General features: G+C 59.7%; 2 protein-coding genes across 7 annotated transcripts in view; one reads left to right on the top strand and one right to left on the bottom strand.

The window, feature by feature from the left end:
- Positions 1–275: 275 nt before the first annotated feature.
- On the bottom strand, positions 276–6930 carry TMEM80 (transmembrane protein 80). 4 transcript variants are annotated; one of them, XM_078433877.2, is made up of 5 exons: positions 6841–6930; positions 4148–5840; positions 3283–3376; positions 2906–2998; positions 276–1408 (listed from the first exon to the last, which is right to left on the bottom strand). In XM_078433877.2, exons 3-5 carry the CDS (start codon positions 3353–3355, stop codon positions 1203–1205), a joined length of 372 nt encoding a protein of 123 aa, XP_078290003.2. In that variant the 5' UTR covers positions 3356–3376; positions 4148–5840; positions 6841–6930; the 3' UTR covers positions 276–1202. The 4 variants fall into 4 exon arrangements, with proteins under 4 accessions (XP_078290003.2, XP_081646316.1, XP_081646317.1 ...); XM_081790190.1 differs by having other exon boundaries at positions 3283–4167; positions 5673–5840; XM_081790191.1 differs by having other exon boundaries at positions 3283–4167; positions 6841–6921.
- The window catches only part of DEAF1 (DEAF1 transcription factor), a 24292-nt gene continuing 19180 nt past the window's right edge, over positions 6918–12029 (top strand). For all 3 annotated transcript variants that reach the window (XR_009602536.3, XM_060607592.3, XM_060607593.3), the window contains exons 1-2: positions 6918–7931; positions 10173–10270. Coding sequence is in view for 2 of the 3 variants with exons in the window: in XM_060607592.3 (XP_060463575.1) it covers positions 7643–7931; positions 10173–10270 (387 nt within the window). In the remaining variant the exon portion in view is untranslated. The remainder of the gene's footprint in view (positions 7932–10172; positions 10271–12029) is intronic.

The following is a 12029-nucleotide window of genomic DNA, read 5'->3' as shown; positions in this document are numbered from 1 at the left end:
GAAGGCAGCGGGGAGGCGGGAGGACGCCCGCTGGTCCGGAGCCAGAGTGGGCAGCGCAGAGAGGTCCTGCTCCCACTTGCCCCTGCCAGGACAGAGGCCATGGGGGGCGCCGCTGCGGCCCCTCGAGGAAGCCAGTCCCCGTGGAGGTCCTGGACTGGCCCTGAGGCCTGGCTTGGCTGTCCTCCGGGGGAAGCCCTCCTCCTGGGGCTGCTGGGGGAGGCCTGGATGGGGTGTGTGCTCCTGGGTATGGAAGAGGTGGGCGGCCTCAGGAGGAATTCAGGGAGGTATACACATTTATTTCCACAAAACGGTAGAGAAAACGTCCAGATACCCAACGTTTTGTTCCAGATGTGGACGGTGCACAGCGTGAACAGGTGAAGGTCCCGGGGAGCAGGAGCTCAGTGTCTTCCGGGAGCCATTACGATCTGCGAAGGGGGAAGAAGGCACAAACAGAATGCGAGGAGCACAGTGCAAACGTCCCTGGCATTTTAACGACTGAGGCTTGGACGAGGGGGCACTGAGGCCCCAGGCTGGGGCAGTGGAGGGCCGTTCGCCGCTGGCCCACTCCCTGCCTCCCTCCCGTCAGTGCCAGGGTCTCGGCCCGTCCTTCCTTCAGGAGCCCCCAGGGGAGAGGAGCCGCAGCTGCCAACATCCCCCCGGACACCAGGGCCCACGGTTCCTAAGCAGCCCGGGGCCTGGCTGCCTGCTTCCCATGCTGCCCCTGGAGCCCCCGGCAGAGCAGCAGCGCGGTGGGTATGGAACACGCACCGCCCCGGCCTGCGCCCTCACACCCACGGGGGAACCGGCAAGACACGGCCAGGCTGCTCCTCCCGGCAGGGAACGGTGGTTTGTGGCCACAGCTCGGCCACCTCCTTTCCCAAGGGCCTGTTCCCTTCTGGGTCGGGGGTCAGGGCAGCTGCCGGAGGGAGATCCTCACCAGCCAAAAGCGGGGCCTGAGCAGATGTTCCCGCGGTCCCCCTTCCCGACCCTTCGTGAGGCTCTTCCTGGCAACTCCCCCGGCTCTCTGCTCTGCCCTGGGTTCCTGACCACCCCACCACCCAAAATTCGTAAACCACTCCAAACCGTCCTACCCGTCCACACCGGTGCCCTTCCGTCCAGCACTGGGGGAGGAGACGGCCGAGCTCCCAGGCGGGGGCTTCTGTGCAGAGCTGTCCTGCCCGGCAAAGCCGGGTGCTGCCCGCCTAGCTGACGAAGGCAGCGATGGCCACCAGCTGCAGGACGGCCTCCAGGCCGTGGAGCGCGAGGAGCGTGGCGCTGAGGGTGGAGTCGGCCCGCAGCACCAGGGTCTGCCAGAGCAGGAAGTAGGTGGACAGCAGGGCGCCACCCGCTGTAAGGACCAGGCTGACGGCCAGCGGCACCTCGGCCTCCATCAGGTTGCCCTTGGTGCCTGAAGAGGGGGACAAACAGACGAGTGGGTGCCGGGCTCCGGGACGCCTACTCGGACCCACGTGCACCCAGGACGGCCCCGAGGCTGCAGGGAGGCCAGACGCGAGCTCATCGCCAGCACATCCCCCTGGACATAGGGCTGACGGCTCCCAGGGAAAGGATCCATGGTGGCCACCACATCACTCAGGAAATGTCACAAAGCAAAAGTGCTGCCGAGGGGTGTGCTCTCCCCAGTGAGGATAAAACCAAGTGCAGTTGTAATTTTTGAACCTTAGTCTCTGGGTCAGTTGTCGGGGTGGGAGAGGGAACTTGGTTTTCTAAGAATGATCCCAATTGCATTCTGACACCTTTCCCTAATTCCAAGTGGATTGAGGAGATTTTGTTTAAAATTTCCAAAAATATTTTACTCTGGGCTAAGATCAGTTCTGGAAGGTCTCATGCACACTTGTAAAAAAAAAACAAAAACAAAAACAAACAAAAAACAAACCAGCACGGCATTTTACAAATAGGTCAGTCACAGGAAACGCTGATCCCTGACTGCAGGTGTCTGAGGCGCCTGGGCAGGGACAGGCAGGACAGGCGCCCCGCAATCCCAGCACCTTCTGTCCCCCTCCCAGGTCTGTGGGCTCGTCCGTGATGGCCCAGGAGACCTGCTTCTGTCCACCAGAGTCCGGAGGGTCTGATGACCATGGCATGTGCCTGTGTCCCCACTGGTGATGGGGCACCCTGGCGTACGTGTGCAGGCAGAACGTGCTATGTGCCAGGGCCTGGAAGTGTCAGCTGCCATCGGCTCCCTCTGCTATTCCAACAGAGGGAGCATTTCCTACACCCATCAGAACACGCATGGTGTGAGCCTGTTTTAGAACACAGACGTGCTGGCACATGTGTGCCTGTGGCCGTGAAGGCAGCAGGGACGAGATGGGGCTGGAAGCCGTGTGCACCCTGTGTGGCGAGCCCTGGCCGGAGCAGGGTGGGGTGCGATAGACGGCAGAGCTCACGCTGTTGGGAGAATATAAATGGGGAGCTGGCCGAGGGCACCTGCAGTGGCCTGGACTGAGCAGGCTCCGGGGGCCCTCCTCCCCTTCCAGGCTCCGTCGCCTGGAGAACACTTCAGATCCTCCCTCTCCAGACTGCTGAGGCCAACAGGAGAAGGCAGGAGGTGAGGTGGAGATTTGGGGGCCCCTGAGTCAATTGGCTCAGCTGGGTTCCGATCTCAGTGCTGTCGGTCACCTTGTGGCTTGTGCAGGACTCCCAAACAGAAGCGCCTCTCCCAAGGGTGCTGCTCCCAGTATTACTTGTCTCCTGAGTAAAGCTTCTGAATAAACTAATTAATACTTAATGGCGTCGTAAGGCGAGCTTGCAAATCAAGTGGTTAAGCGGTTGACATCAAAAGTGTCTCTAAGAACCACGTTATAAAGGGATAGATGTTTGAAGGCTCCCAGAGCGTAAGCTAGTAATTCTGTGACCCTAAGTACCACACGGTCTTCAGTCGACTCACCCAGGTACAACCGAACTGCTTCCAGAATCCCCATCAGAAACAGCAGAGTCAGGTCGAGAGCCAGGTAAGGACGAGGATAACTGAAAACCTGACCTGGAGAACAGGCAACAGAGCAGAACTCCAGTTATGGGGGCCAGTGGCAGGGGCGCCTCCCATGTGCCTCTGTGATTAAGGCTCACTTTTATGGGGCGCCCGGTGGCTCCGTCGGCGAAGCGGCCGACTTCAGCTCAGGTCACGACCTCACGGTTTGTGAGTTCGAGCCCCGCGTCGGGCTCTGTGCTAACAGCTGGGGAGCCTGGAGCCTGTTTCGGATTCTGTGCCTCCCTCTCCCTGCCCCTCCCCCACTCTCTCAAGAGCAAACATTAAAAAAGACTCACTTTTATATATGATCAGTAGGAGCGTAGCCAGGAAATACAGGGCATAATACCCCCCACTCAGGTAGAGCAGCATTTGCAGGGAGACGGACGAGAGCTGGCCAGTGGTTAAGGACTCGGTTAAGGACTCCCAGTCCCAGGCAGACCCAGAGAGCCTCGCAGTGCGTCCACCCCAGGGGGCCAGCTCCGCCCCGTCTTCCCAGGGGCCCGACACAGGCAGGCCCAGTGTAGGCACCTGCGGGTGGCCATGGAGACCCGGCCACCGGCTCCCTGCCTGCGGAGGCTTCCACCCACACTCCTCCCCTGTCACAGATGTCCTATCCTGTAACCAGAGGGCTGGGCGTGTCCCTGGTAACTGCGGGCAGGATGGCCGGGCTTCCTTGCGGGCACCACCCTGATCCGGGCCCAGGTTACGAGATTGAAAATAATGAATTATTTTCATTTCCTTCAAAGAAAACGTATTCTCTTGGGGGGGGGGGGGGGCAGTTACATGTCCACTAACTTTCCCGAGCTCTGTACACTTCCTGTTTGCTTGCATAAAAGGACTCTGTAAGTGTTCAGACCGAGGGGTCTTTGCTCTTCTGCTGCAGATGGGCCTGGGGGAGGCAGGCAGCCACCCACTCAAGCTGCAGGGCCTAGAAGCAGGGTGATGGAGCCAGCACACTCCACTGGAGGAAGTCCTAGAACTCTCTGCATCTGTCAGTGACCGTCCCTCCCACTGAAACGTGGAATTTCTACTCAGAACTTATAGAAAAGGTGGGGGCAGAAAGCGGAAACTCGGAGCTGACTTCAAGAGTCCGGCAAACCAGCCCTCAGGAACCGTGCTGTGGAGGCCCACCAGGGACACGTGGGCACAGCAGAAGGATACCACCGCAGATGAAGCTCTCCCTAGAAAAGAAAGTACCCGTCAGGGAGGCCCAGGTCCAACCCGGATGCTTTCCTGGGCCATGTCCAACGCTGACCCAGGACCCCGGCTCCATTCTGCGATCCCATATTTACAGAAAGAAGCCACGTTTATCTGGGCCTGCGGTTGTCCATCCGAGGATCTGACCGTTGGCTTTTCGAAAGCTGAGGCTGGGCCGGAGCGTGTACTTGGGAGCTCAGAGGTGGAGAGGAGGAGAAGGCTCTGTCTGTGGCTGAGCTGAGCTCAGCCGGGACAGGGAAGGACTGCGCCCTGGACACAGACAGAGGACAGCTCTTCTCATCTTGTGAGGTTTCTGTACATTTACCACGTGGGTAGAACTAGAGGAAAACCTTTTCCGATTCAGGGTACGAATCCTTTTTTTGTGTGTGTGGTTGATGAGACCCTGCTTTCCTCCGGACTTTCACACATGGCCCCAAATATCCCTCAGATACGGATTTCCTGAAGCGGCAACCCAAGTTCTCGCACTGTTGTGGCTCCTGGGCCTTTTCCCAACCTGCGGCAGCCACAGGTCTCCCTCCTCCTAGGCTGACAGCCTCTCTCCCCGTGAAGTGGTCTTGGAATCACAGGTGTTGAGTGTCTCTAATCCTCCCATCGAATGTGTCCTGGGGCAGATTTCCCGTGTGAAGAGGCTCACACCAGTGGCACGTTTGTGACACGTAGAAACATCAGCAATGACTGAAAATTTGCCAAATGGACTCTCTAGGAGGCCTGAGCTATACTGCCGGGCGGCAAGCGGACCAGCGATGGGAACCAGCCCGGCCGGTCTTCTCTCCAGCCCCACTCCCTCTCAAGCCCCGGCGATCCGGTGAGTAGATCTGGGCTTTCTGTGGTGCCTCACTTGGGCAGGGGTCCTAAATGGGTCAGCCCAGGGAATTAGGGACAGAGATCAGAACTCAGCCTCGAGGAGAGGCAGCCAGGGGAGGGCCAGTGGAGCACGGGTCATTTATAAGCTTGCATCACGTTACAGGCGGTGTGCTCCTGAAACCCGGCCTGTTCTTTTCCAGGCTCTAGCTAAACTCGGCTGCCTAGATACTTGTCGGTATCGGGTGGATTTCATGTGAACTGGGGGTTTCCTCCCTTTTGATTCTTCTCTTGAAGGCCGGCTTCAGACCCTTCAGATCTACTTGCCGGCTGGCCACTGTGATGGATTAGAACCGTGGCAGCTCGGGAACAAAGGCTGCACAAAAACCTTACGTGACACAGGATTTTACATAATTAACGTTAAAGGCAGCTGTAATCAGATTGGCGGCTCTAAGGGTTTCATACCCATAACGGCTCATTGTGACTAAATACAGCAGTGGTTTTCGGGACCTAACATTTTTTTGGTAAATGATTTACTGTAGTGACAGTGTGTCTCTGAACAGGGGTGTCAGGAGTACACGTGGAGGTGCGGAGAACGAACGTGTCCCCGAGGTGACAGACGAGGTGTGCACAGGGATCCTGCCCCGGCGTAAACCTAGTTTTTCACCAAACGGAAACACGTCTCACTAGCAGCGGCCGTTCACAAAGGTGTGACGAGACGGCTCTGCTCTGCCTCAAGCACACGGACAACGGAGACCACCTCTTTGCAGGACGTCCCGCTTGCTGCCCAGCGCACTCCCTCGTCTCTGTCTTCCCCGCAAGTAATTCCTGACAGCTGGGGTGTGCAAAGTGGGCTTTTTTATCTGAGCGATGGCGACCACAAAGACAACCCCAACCCAGAGTAGCACAGCCCCCATCCCATCCCGCACTTTTCTTACCCAAGCGGTGCACACATCAGCTGCTATGTTGACTGAGTGGTCAGCACCGTAAGTGGCACACTCATGGGCACAGACCCTGGAGACCCGGGCAGGACGCGGCCCAAGATAAGCTATGCCCACCTGTCTGCCAGCAACTCACTGGACGTTCCAGGAGTCAACGCCTGGGGGGGTGGGGGGGGGCGGGGATCTGTACGACTGAAGCACACGCTGGCGGGGACCAGCTTTCCGGGGGGTTGCCGCATTGCCCAGCATTCTGTCTCGGACACAAAGCTGCTGGCAATGGGACGGGGTGCCTCCCGACCTGCGGGGCCCCCGCCAGCTCCCTGGGCGCCTGGGCCTCACGGCACACGGGCCGCCCTCGCTCTCTGGAGAGCGCGCAGCCGCTGCGCAGGGCAGTGTGGCAGTTCACGGGTCACGCTGCAGCCAGCCCGGGCCGACGCCTACGCCCCTGCTGCCTGCCCCTGCCCCGGCCCTCGGCCGCCGGTCCCCTGCCCCTGCTGCCAGCCCCTTGGCCCTGTCCCCCTGTCCCCTGCCCTGGCCCTTGTCCCCTGCCGCCACCGCGCGCATTGCGCAAAACCGGGGGCCGGCGACGGAAAGGTGGTAGCAGGACACGCGACGTGAGGCCAGGGAGGGGGAAGAGGCTCTCAACGGGCCCGGGGCCTCACCTCGCGAATCTACTCAAAACCGCGGAATCGCAACCACCACGAGCTACCCCAGACTGGTCGGCCTTTCCGACACCAGAAAGAACCAAAGCGAACCGGCCCCCCTTCCCGGCATGATGGTCTCTGCCCCCGCCGCCCGGAGTCCCAGCCCCAGCCTCCGGCCGACGGGCGCCACGCAGTCCCGAGACCCTCGCGGCCCCCTGACGCCCCCAAGCCGCCCACCCCACGCCCTCACCTCGCCGCGCGGCCGCCATCTTGCCGCCCGGCCCCGCCCGCCCAGTCCGCCGCGATCCCGGCAGTCTCTCGGCTCCGCGCTCTTCGCGTCCCTTCGGCCATTTTCGCTTCTGCTCCCGAAGGGGCCCGACCTCGCCGCGCTTCGGGAGTTGATTCCGATCCGCGGCCGAGGCCCGATCAACCCGTCCGGCAGCGCTCGGGCACTTTCGTACAGGCGGAGGCGGAGAGCCGAGGCTCCGAGTAGCGGCGCTCGGCAACGCTCGGCTCTGTTCGGCTTCACCTCGGACGGACTCGGCTCCCGCTCGAGGCGGGGGTGGGCGGAGCCTGCGACGAAAGGTTCTCCTGGCCCGGCCGCGCTGCGTCGGAGGCCGGCGAGATTCTGCCCCACAGTCGGCGACCCTGTTGCGGGGGACGAAGGGTGGCGCGGCCTCCCAGGCGCTGAGGAGGGGTTAGCGCAGAGCCGTTCGGAAGCCCTCGTACAGCCTCGGACCAGTTCGGGCAGACTCGGCTCCGCACTTCGGGCCGCTTCGGCCCTCCTCGGTTCCGGACTCTCGGCCGTCGGCGGAGCTCGACTGGGCCGCTTCGTGCCGGTTCGGCCCCTGTTCGGGCAGCCTCGGCTCGGCGGCGCGGGAGGCTTCGGGCAGGCTCGGCTCGGCTCGGCTGGCAGCTTCGGGCGGCCTCGGCCCGGCTCGGCTCGGCTCGGCCCGGCTCGGGCGGCCCTCCTCGCGCTGCTCGCTTCGGGCTCCGTCCCGGCCTTCGGGCGGCCCCGGCTGGCGCCTTCGGGCGGGCTCGGCGGAGTCCGGATGGAGGACTCGGACTCGGCCGCCAAGCAGCTGGGCCTGGCCGAGGCGGCGGCGGTGGCGGCCGCGGCCGCTGTTGCGGCGGCGGCCGCGGCCGCGGCAGGAGGCGAGGCGGAGGAGCCGGTGCTCAGCAGGGACGAGGACTCGGAGGAGGACGGAGACTCGGAGGCAGAGCGCGAGACTCGGCGGGTGACGGCCGTGGCGGTGATGGCCGCCGAGTCCGGGCACATGGACATGGGTGCCGAGGCCCTGCCGGGTCCCGACGAGGCCGCCGCGGCCGCAGCCTTCGCAGGCAAGTGCCGCCCGCCCGCGCACACGACCCGGGCACCTGTGCGCACCTGCCCCCCCACGCAGCCCATGCACCTGTCCGCACCTGACCCACGCGCGCCGGCCCCAGACACAAAGCCGTGCACCTGTGTGCACCTGCCCCGCACACACCGCACACAAGCAGCCCACGCCAGCCCCGCGCCCACCGCCCGCTGCACGCGCCCTGGGGACCAGCCTGCCCCCTTCTCTCCGAGCACATGCCTCTCGCATGCCTCACACCTACCTCGTGTGCCCTGCTATTCCTGCACGCCTGCCCCACGTGACCAGTCTGACCCTGCCCAGTGTGCACACTTCCCTGAACATGCTTCCCGAACCCGTTTACCTTGTGCAAACCCCGTTCCTTCCTGCAGAGCACCCTGCGCTCCTTCCAGAACCTTCTCAGCACCTGCCTCTTGCCCTGCTTGTCTTCTCTGTCTGTCCCTGGTGCTGGTGACAAGGGAGGCTGGGAAGATTAGGGGAGTGGGGATCAGACATGGATCTTGCCCTGGAGCAGCCTGAGGTTGGGTGTGTCTGATCACTTGGAATCCTAAGGTCCAGTTCAGGGGTGACCTGAGAGCTGGGGAGCAAGGCAATGCTCACCCAGCTTGGGAGGCCCTGCAGCCTTTGGGAGCAGAGGTCGGCATCATGCTTTGACTCCTTAGATTCCCCTCCTGGTCCGTCCCTGGCCCCCCACATCCCATCTCCTTTATGGATCCTCCCTTCCCCCTACCATTCCTGGCAAGCTCCTTTCCCAGGGGAAAACTGGCCCATGGTTTTGTTTCTTGCCACACAGAACATTCTCGTTCTCAAGTGTCATGACCCGTGGAGCCTCAGACTGTGCCCCAAAGCCTCCTTTAGGAGTAGTGCCTTCCCAGATCGCCATCCCAAAGAAGGTAGAGACTTTCCCAAGTGTTGTATCCCTTCCCAGCTGGGAGCTCCCTAGCTGAGTGTGGGGACCCAGGAAGTGCATCCTTGAGTTACTGCCGGCACAGCACGTGTTGTCAGGCACTTTCCCCTAAGGAGCCAGCAGCCTGTGTCCCGGTGGTCCTGTCACTCCGGTGTTTATCCAGCCCTAAGCAGCTGCAGGCGGGGGGACTTGGCCTGCTGCCCCAGAGCTGCTGGTCTGTGTGTGGTCTGTCTGGGGTCCTCACAAACGAAGGAAGAAGGCTTTGTGGCTATTAGAGTATTTGGTTCTCATCGCTAAACTCTGCTTTGATGTTGGGACTTCAGACCGTGCAGTTTTCTTCAGTTTTTTTTTTTTTTTTTTTTTTTTTTGCTTTTTGCGTATGTTTTCTGGATGCAGAAAAGAAACATGATATAGTTCGTCACGGCATCAGAGAAGTGTATTGGCGTTGTGTGTTTTTATCCGCAGAATTTGATAGTTGTGTTTTTGCATACACGGAAGCATTAAAACTTTTTTAAGTTGCTGAGGTTAGATACCTTCCAGGTGCAGCTAACTCGGCAGGATGTGTCTCCTCTCTGGGGCCCCCTCTTCTCGGGCCTCATAGCTGCTTGGCCTAAGCGTGAGTTCAGACAGGGACGTAGGCTGTGGTCTGCTGGAGGAGCAGACAGGGGAACAGCTATTTTCAGTGCAGTTTGGTGGGCGCTGGGTTAGTGGAATATGCAGGACTCTTTCCACCAGTATCTTGTGAGCATTTCCCAAGTCAGAGACTGCCCTATTCATGGGCCATTCTAGAATGCTCTGTAACAGAGGGGACCGCCTGCCCAGCCAAGGAGCTGGCGGGAAAGCCTCTCCGTGGGCAGTGAATGGGAGAGGGGGTCCAGGAGGAGGCAGGAGAGACCTGAGCCCTGGCCTGTGCTGACCTTCGAGAGGGTGCCAGGAAGGGAGGGAGCTCCGCCTGAGCCTGGCCACAGGATGGTCACCGGACTCCTGGAACCTTGGTGTATGGTTTTATGCTAAAGGGAACAAGAAGCCCAGGGGCAGTTTGGCAGAGCCCGCTGCCAGCTCAGTGGGAGCGTGGCGGGGGCGGGTTTTCACTGTGAATAAAAGGCTCTAGTGGGCTGGAGAGCTGCCTCTTTCTTTTCTTTTTCTAAGGCCCAGATGGCTTAGACTGTGGTCCAGAAATGTGGAGTGAGCACTTTGTGTAAGAATGTTGGGAGTCCCGTGGTTGGAAGTGCAGATACCTGTTTGGGAAATGCTGTTTTGGGGCCCTGGTGGGAGGCCCTTGGCTCTGATGGCGTGCTGAATCAGGCTTCTGTGTTGCAGAGGTGACCACCGTGACCGTGGCCAACGTGGGCGCCTCTGCAGACAACGTCTTCACCACGTCGGTGGCAAATGCCGCCTCACTCTCGGGACACGTCCTGGTAAGCCGCTCCGTGAGCACTTTTCCCCAGACCCCAGAGTGTGACCTCCCTGACCCCGGTTCCCCCAGAGGCCCTGCACAGGGCTGTGTGGGCGCCAGGAGGAGTGTGCTGTGATCTCCCATCCTTGCCCGACAACCACACAATGGGGGACTCTCCTGGAGCTTTGCCAGGACCGTTAGTTACCGTTTCTCTTTATTTTAGTCTTAATCACACACCTAGGACTCTACACACCTGCAAGCAAAGCTGCTATCATTGGAATGGCAGCAAACAGCAGACTCACCCTCTTAATTTTAATAACAGAGTACAGACTTGAGAAACTTGCTTTATTTCTTAGGGTGTCAGCATGCGTACAAGCTGATAGCCAGCTGACAATTTCATGCCTCCAACGGGTCTCTCCTTCCCAGAAGCAGATTCTGGCTTGTCCTCTTTTCTAGAAGGGGTTGGAGCCAGAGGGTCAGGGAACCAGGGCACAGCCTGGACCGTGCCTCCTGGGCATGGTCCTTGCAGCGGGCTCTGAGGACAGGGAGGTCCGGAGACGAAACTGACAAGGGGGGGGGGTCTCAAATATATGTGTATTCCATTGGCTTTAATAAGGAAAATACTTTGGGGCACCTGGGTGGCTCAGTTGGTTATGTGTCCAACTTCAGCTCGGGTCATGGTCTCACGGTTCATGGGTTTGAGCCCCGTGTCAGGCTCTGTGCTGACAGCTTAGAGCCTGGAGCCTGCTTCCGATTCTGTTTCTCTCTCTCTCTCTGCCCCTCCCCTGCTCAGTTTCTCTCTCTCTCTCTCTCAAAAATGAACATTTAAAAAATAATAAGGAAAATACTTTGTGATTCTTAAATGAACACAGAACATTCCCTCTTTTCTGTAGAGAGTTGCGTGTCTTTAGTGATTCAGACACGAGCAGTGCGACACCCTTACTGAGGCCCTGACCCTCTGGGTGATGAGCCCCGGCTCTGGGTGCGTGTGCAGGTATGCGTGTGCTCATGGGTGGGGGTCCCTCAGCTCCGCGAGGAGGTGTACTCACCCCCCTGATGGATTTTCAGATTTTAGGAAACGTCTTCTCACTTTGCCTTCATTGCTTCCATGCTCTGACCATGCAAGTGTTAGAACGTCCCAGAATGGTGGGTGTGAGCAGGCTGCTTAGAGTGTCATCCACCCCAGGACTCTCTGGGCAAAGCCTTGAGTTTGCCAGAGATCTGAGCAATGTGCTCCTAGTGACAGCGGGGTGGGTCTCTCCTCCAGCAAGGACAGGGAAGGGCGTCTGGCTCATGCAGGGATGGGGGACGAGGGCGGGGGGTAGGGCTGCTTGAAGGGCAGGGCCAGGCGGCCCCAGAGGAAGTAGGTGCTGTCCCGATAGCACCCGGCCATTGTGGACAGGTGTGTGAGCAGTGTGGTTGGGGAGGCCCTGGCGTCTGGTGGCCATCAGTAGAGCTGTGTGTGGGGCATGAACATGAGAAGAGAGTCCTGCCCCAGACCCTGGCTGTGCCTGTGGACTTGGTCCCTCAGAACCCTCCCTCAAGACCTGTGAACTTGCAGGAGCTGCTCAGGTAGACGTGAGGGCTCTTTCTGTTTCCGGGCCTTGTGTGTGGGACACATTTGTTTTTTTTAACTTTGGTAAGTGAGCATTTGTTCAGAGCCACCCAGACATGGCAGTGTCTTTTCTTGTTCTTGGCTCTGTGTTTAAGTCTTTTTTTAATTTTCTAATTTTTTTAATGTTTATTTTTGGGAGACAGGGGGTGGGAAGGACACAATCTGA

The sequence above is a fragment of the Panthera onca genome, chromosome D1 (assembly GCF_046562875.1).
Source record: "Panthera onca isolate mPanOnc1 chromosome D1, mPanOnc1 haplotype 2, whole genome shotgun sequence".
In the NCBI taxonomy this organism is placed as follows: domain Eukaryota; kingdom Metazoa; phylum Chordata; class Mammalia; order Carnivora; family Felidae; genus Panthera; species Panthera onca.
Note: the sequence above shows the minus strand (reverse complement) of the source record. Positions and strands in the feature narration are given on the sequence as shown.